Here is a 7,003-nt window from a genome sequence, read left to right on the forward strand (position 1 = left end):
TTACTGCTTCCAGCACTCTTTCCTTAAACAAGACTCTCAGTCCTTCCTCTTTCAATTTTCACCACTTAATCTTTGGGTCCATTCTCGTCTTTTTACTTCTCCTACAATTCCCTAGTCTGCAATCAATTAACAATGACCTATGCTGCGCTGCTACACTCTCCCCATTTATCACCTTGCAATTTCTAACTTCCTTCAGATGGTCTCTCTTACACAGCAGCAAATCTATCTGGCTCTCCCTGCCACCACTACTGTAAGTAGTCAGTCTGTTAATCTTCTTCTCAAAGAAGGTGTTGATCATTGCTAAGTAAAAAGCCAATGCAAAATCAATCATTCTTTCTCCCCCATAATTTCTCTCAGCCACACCCCCAACCTCCATGCACTCTCTCTATCCCTTCCTTACTAATTCCCAAGAGGCCGTTCAGATCTCCTCCTATAATTACCCTTTCCCCTGCAGGAATTATTCCTAGCTCCTGGTCCATCTCCTTCCAGAATGTATCCTTCTCCTCCTCTGCACATCCAGTTTGCAAGGCATAGGCACACTCCATATTGACTATTGTTGCTCCCAGTCCTAGTTTTAAACTCATAATTCTGTAATTTTTCCTATTCACCCCAATCAAATTACCTTCAACTCTTTCGATAATATTATTCCTACTCCATTTCTTCCTTTCATATTTGCTCCACTGTAATATAATTACAACCTTCGCATAGTTCTTGTGCGTTATTTCCCTTCCACCTCGTCTCTTGCACACACAGCACTCCAATGTTCCTTCTCTCCACGAGGTCAACCAGGTCTCGCCCTTTTCCAGTCATTGTCCTCACATTCAGAGTTGCTACTCTCATCCTCTCCTCAGATATTTTCCTGTGAGCTTGCCTCTTTAACCCAGCCCACCCATGACTGGGTAGCCCTTGCCAATTTTTCGGAGGGATCAGGCGAAGTCCCAATGCGTCGCTTAAGGGGAACGCCCAAGCATTAATTTCATTCTGATTATACTCACTGACCATAGTTGTTTTGGCTAATTTTTTATGGCGGGATGCCTTCCCTGCCGCCAACCCTCCCCATTTACCTGGGCTTGGGACCGGCACCAAGTTGAGGCTGCCTTGCCCCCCTCAGTGGCTGGGTTATATATATATATATATTATATATATATATATATATATATATATATATATATATATATATATATATATATATATATATATATATATATATATATATATATAAACGACCCAATGGTTGCAGATATCAGATAGAGAATTTCAGCCTTAAGACATGATCATCTCCACCTCTCTCTCATACGCAGCTCAGAGTATTGTTTTAAAATTGTTCAGTGACATATCAAACTTTTGGTGTGACGGGGATTTTGTAAACATAGTGAGTACTTGTAAAAATTCTTTTAGAGCTTTTGTAAAAGGTCCTGTGGTAAGGTGAAAGGTATTTTTATCGTGATCTTGTTTTATATATATATATATAAATATATATATATATATATATATATATATATATATATATATATATATATATATATATATATAGCCATTTATAGTCCACTGCATGACGAAGGCCTCTGGCATGGCAATTCATGTCTGGGGTTTGGCCAGTTTTCATCACGATAGCCAATGCGGATTGGTGATGGCAAAGGATTTTTATCTGATTGGTCATAGCAAATCAACCAAGTATGGTTGGCCCTAACTCGTACAGCTTTGCTGAACATGGCGATTCACAAGCCCTTCCACATGTTAAACAGGGGTGTGTGTGTTTGTGTTTATGTGTTGTGGAGGATTAATTTTATTTTAATTTATTTTTGTTTGCCAAATCGAGAGAGAGAGAGAGAGAGAGAGAGAGAGAGAGAGAGAGAGAGTGTGTGAGTGTGTTTATTTAAGTTTTGTCAGAGAGAGAGAGAGAGAGAGAGAGAGAGAGAGAGAGAGAGAGAGAGAGAGAGAGAGAGAGAGAGAGAGAGAGAGAGTGTTTACAGTATTGGCTTTAGTTTTGTCACAGAGAGAGAGAGAGAGAGAGAGAGAGAGAGAGAGAGAGGAGAGAGAGAGAGAGAGAGAGAGAGAGTTGTTTTAGTATTGTTAAATAGAGACATTTTATTTGCTTTAGCTTTGTCATTAGAGAGAGAGAGAGAGAGAGAGAGAGAGAGAGTGTGTGTGTGTGTGTGAGCGAGTGTTTATTTACTTAAGTTTGTCAAACCGCAAGAAAGAAAGAAAGCGTGTTTATTTGCTTTAGTTTCGTCAGAGAGAGAGAGAGAATTTCATTTGCTTCGTTTTGTTAGATTGCGCGTGCGCAAGAGAGTATGTGTGTATGTGCGTTTGTGTGTGCGTGTTTTGTGTGTCCGCGGTGCGCGCTGAGGAAAGGGGTAATTAGCGAATGATTGTTTGAAGTTGGAAAGATTGTTGGTATAATTGAGGTTGTTTGTTTACTTTTTAGCTAGGATAGGGTGATGATGAATGTCTTGGGCGAAAGCATTGGATATCGAACGATAGAAGAAGTCGGCTGTGTATTTTTTTGCTCTTCGAAAGCCGGCTGTGAAGCTTTTTTTTATATTCTGAGTAAGTACTGTTTTTATTTATTTTGTTAGGCGCGTTCATGAGTGATAGAAAGTTTATTGTTTATCTTTGATTATAGTGCGATAGTTTAGTTTAGTTAGGAGTTTTCGTAAGCATTTTTTTTTCTTTTTTTTGGCAGGCCGCGATTCCTCCTTTGGAGAGTTATTTTTGAATGCCGATCTTTAGTTGACGACCTGGCCTGCATTAGATTGTTTTAAGACTGCTCAGATTGATTTATTTGTTGACGACCCGGACCGAATTTACTTCTGATTGCTGTTGATGATGATGATACCGATGAGGATGATGATGATGATGATTACGCTTACGGACTAAATCAATGAAAGCATTTTTGTATTGACTGAGTGTCAAGTGTTGCCATATTGTGGCGTTGCTGCAGAGTTGTGGTTTTGGGCTTTTAACGACTGTTGGCCCTTGTGTGGACAAAGTGGTCCACAAATAAACAAATATTGGTTTTGGGTGTGTTCATTTTAAGTTGTTAGGGTTTTTTTATTTGAATGGTGTTACGGTTTATATTTAATATTGTTTATGATTCGTGATAAGTGTTTTTTTTGGTTTATGATTGCGTTTACTTTTAAGAATATAGTGTTAAGGTTATGTTTTGTTTTCATTTTCCTTCTGTCCAAGAGTCCAGTTTGAAGTAGAGTCAGGGGAAAGTTTGTGTTGTGGGATATTTTGAAAGAAGAGTGATCAAAGGTGTGGGGGTTTGTTTTGTTGACATCCCGCCACATAAATTTGGCGCCCGAACAGGGACTGCCGAGGTGGGATAGAAGCTGGACTGTTGGACGAAGGACGGAATTAGGATTAAGGTTGATGAAAAATGGAGGAGCAATTAAGGGTTTTGAGGGAGGAATTGCGGCTGAGTAAGGAGCGTGAGGAGAGATTGCTAGTAGAGAATGAGAGGTTGAACTGGGAGAATGCGGTGATGCAGAAGGAGCTTAGGGAGTTAAAGGGAACTGTAGCGAAAGTGGAAGAATGTTTTGAGATGAGGATGAAAGAGAATGAGGAACGAATGGAGAAACGAATGGAAGATATGATAGGGCAAGTAATGGGGATGATGAAAACTGTTGTAGGTGAAGGTGCAGTCGGAGGAGTGGCTTCTGCTTCTGGTAACGGGTTGATTGTGGAAGAGGATAGGGTAAGTGATAATGGGGACGGTAGTGATAGTGATATTGAAAGTAAAGGGCCTAGACATAGTAAGATTGGAACGAAGGGTGATAGGAAGAAGGAGAAGAAAGGTAAAGATAATGTGAAGAAAGAAAAGAAGAAAGGTCAGGGTGTGAGTGAGGATGATCATGAATGGGTGAAGGTGGTAAGTAAGAAAAAGGGTAAGAAGGGAATAGTTAAAGATAGGACTTTGAGTGTAGAATTAGATTCATTGTATTCAAATGAAGAAGAAGGCAACAAGAAGGGAGTAGACAGTGAAGATAGTAGTGAGAATGAAGTAGAGGAAGTTTGTAAGACAGTGTTTATGAGAGAGGTACCTAGGTGTGCAAGTTTTAATGAACATAGCAGTAGGGATGTATATGACTTCTTTAGGGAATATGAAAAGTTTTGTCAGGCTAAGTATGGGGATAGTAAGAGAGTTTGGGCTAGGGAGTTGGGAGAATTTTTGTCAGGATATTTGTTGACGATGTATGGGGTGATAATGAGTGTAGGAGAGGTTGAGTATGAAAGTGTAAAGAATAGGATAATTGAACAGGTAAAACGTACGAAAGGTAGTGTTAGGTATAAGCGAAAAAATGATTTTGATGAAGCACGAATGAAGGTGGGTGAAGCAATCTCGATGTATGTATGTCGGTTAGAAACATTGGCTAGAAAGAAGTATGGGGACGAAGGAATAAATGAAAATAAGGAACTAATGAAGAAGTTTTTGGGTACAGTACCAGAGAGTGTGTGTGAGTTTATTAATTTGAAACGGAAGGAGAAAATGAGGTGGACTAGAGAGAGATTGACTTGGGATGATATTTTAGAGATAGTTGAGGATTACGAGTTGGATAGGTGTATGAAAGAAAGTAAATTTGTGAGTGTAAGAACTGGAATGGAGGAATGTGTGCCAGAATTTGGTAGTTTTAGAGATGCTGTTATGAGAGGGCCAATGAGGGTAGCTGATAGTGTAGTAGATAGAAGTGTTAGGGTGAGTAATGTAGGAATACCCATTCCGAGAAATGACGGGTTTAGACAGGGAAATCAAGTTTGGAGAGATAGAAGTGCTAGTACGCAGCAAGTTAGGTTAGGTAGTGGTATCTGTGAAGAGAGGTGTTATAGGTGTGGGAAGGTAGGACATAAAAAGAACGAGTGTAGATGGGCATTAGGAGCATGTTTCGGGTGTGGAGAGACAGGGCATCGAATTAGCGACTGTAAGAAAGAGAAAGTGGTTAAGTGTTATCGGTGTGGTATGACTGGACACATAGCGAATGGATGCCGTAATAATCGTATGAATGTAATTTGTGGTAATTGTGGTAAGGATGGTCATTATGCTAGAATGTGCAAGGAGCCGCGGGGTAAGTGTACTGAATGTGGTGCAGATGGGCATGTGGCTAGGGTTTGTAGAAAGAAGGGATCAAGTCAGCCAGGATGTTCGGGAAACTAATTAATCAGAGGGTTCAGCTGGGTGAGTCCTCGTGTGTGTGGGGAGTGAATGTGATGCATGTTCGTGAGGGTTTATTGCATGAAGATGTGATGGGAGAAAGAGCAAATGATTGCATGAGTGTGAAAATTATTTTTAATGGTGTAGAGTTGGTTGGTTTGATTGATACTGGGTGTGGTGTCAATTTAATGTTTAGGAATGCATATGATAAGGTAAAAGAGGTTTGTGAATTTAAGGGATGTAAGGGTGAAGTAAAAGGTATTGGTAATTTGTGTATGCCTGTGCAAGGGAAGTTGCGGGAAAATGTTATGATTGGGGGGCTGATGATGGAGGATAATGATTTTTACGTGGTTGAGGGAGCGAATGAGAAATATGACGTACTGCTTGGGTATAAATTTCTGAAAAAATGTGGTATGATTGTACATCCAAGTGTGAATATGATTGAAATAAAGGTTAAAGGTAATATTTGTGGGGAATTTTATTTAAAGGAAGACGGCAGAGTGAGTACGAAGGTGTGGAAGGGAGTGCCGTTGGTAGCAAAGGAAAGTGTAAAGTTATCGGGTAAGAAAGGTGAGGTGATTAGTATAAAAGTTGCATGGCCGAGCAGTCTGGGAATTTCAAATAGTGACAAGGATGAATATGTAGTGGAAGGTATGGAAGCAGGTAATTTGGTGAAAACGAGTGCGTATGTATATGATGGTGTTATGAATATGCAGGAACCCAAGGTGTATGTAAGGTTGTTGCCGAGTGTTAGGAGGAAGAGAGTACGTGGAATACGTGAGGGCGATTGCATGGGATGTATGTATACACTGATTAATGTAGAGGATGGAAGATATGTTAAGGCGAGACAGGTGATGTCTGGTAAGGTAAAGAACGATGACGATTGGGATTACGATACGTTGAAAGGAAGAATTAAGTTAGATGAGAGTATAAGTGAGGTCGAAAGGGAACGATTGCTTAAGATGTTATGGGATAAGCGGAGAGTTATGAGTCTCGGTGACGATGATTGTGGGGGGTCAGACCTTCCAGAATTTAAAATAGTTCTCAGTGATGATACCCCCATATATCAGCGTCCCAGGCATTTTTCTCCGCCTATTGCCAAGGAGATAGAGGAGCAGTGTCAGGAATTAGAGCGTATGGGTGTAATAGAAAGGAGTGAGAGTGCCTGGAATAGCCCTATTGTCCCTGTACGAAAGCCTGATGGAAGTTTACGCATGTGTATTGATTATAGGAAGGTGAATGAGGTGACTGTTAAAGAACGTTTTCCAATGAATGTGGTGTCTGATTGTGTTTATAAGATGCATGGAATGGAAGTTTTTACTAAATTAGATTTGGTGCGGGGCTATTATCAGATGCCTCTGGCAGAGGGGAGCAGGCCCATTACCGCATTTTCAAGTACAAATTGTCACTACCAATTTAAAAGGTTGAGTTTTGGTCTTGCTAATGCGCCTGCTGCCTTCCAGAGGGCAATGAATGTAGTTTTGGCTGGGTTTGATAGACAGAAGGTGACTGTTTTTATAGATGATATTCTGATTGCGAGCGAGACTGTTGAGGAACATATGCGGTTGCTTGAGGCAGTGTTGATGCGGTTAATTGAAGTTGGTGTGAAAATTAAGCTTGAGAAGTGTACATGGTTGTCCAGGGAGGTGGAATTTCTTGGGCATGTAGTGGGTGAATCTGGTATAAGGAAGAGTGACAAGTTTGTGAATAAGGTGCGAGAATTTCCACGTCCCCGGACTGTGCGTGAGTTGCGAGGTTTTCTTGGTTTGGTTGAGTTTGGGCGCAAGTTTGTTAGAGATTGTTCAGGTATAGGGAAGCCTTTGAATGAATGGACGGGTAAAAGGAATA

At 40.5% G+C, this 7,003-nt stretch overlaps 1 protein-coding gene across 1 annotated transcript in view; it reads right to left on the reverse strand.

The window, feature by feature from the left end:
• The window catches only part of LOC137659159 (uncharacterized), a 1,282-nt gene extending 737 nt beyond the window's left edge, over positions 1–545 (reverse strand). The window contains exon 1 of the mRNA XM_068394224.1: positions 401–545. Within this exon, the coding sequence (XP_068250325.1) occupies positions 401–545 (145 nt within the window). The remainder of the gene's footprint in view (positions 1–400) is intronic.
• Positions 546–7,003: the final 6,458 nt, after the last annotated feature.

Source organism: Palaemon carinicauda, chromosome 19, assembly GCF_036898095.1.
Source record: "Palaemon carinicauda isolate YSFRI2023 chromosome 19, ASM3689809v2, whole genome shotgun sequence".
In the NCBI taxonomy this organism is placed as follows: Eukaryota; Metazoa; Arthropoda; class Malacostraca; order Decapoda; family Palaemonidae; genus Palaemon; species Palaemon carinicauda.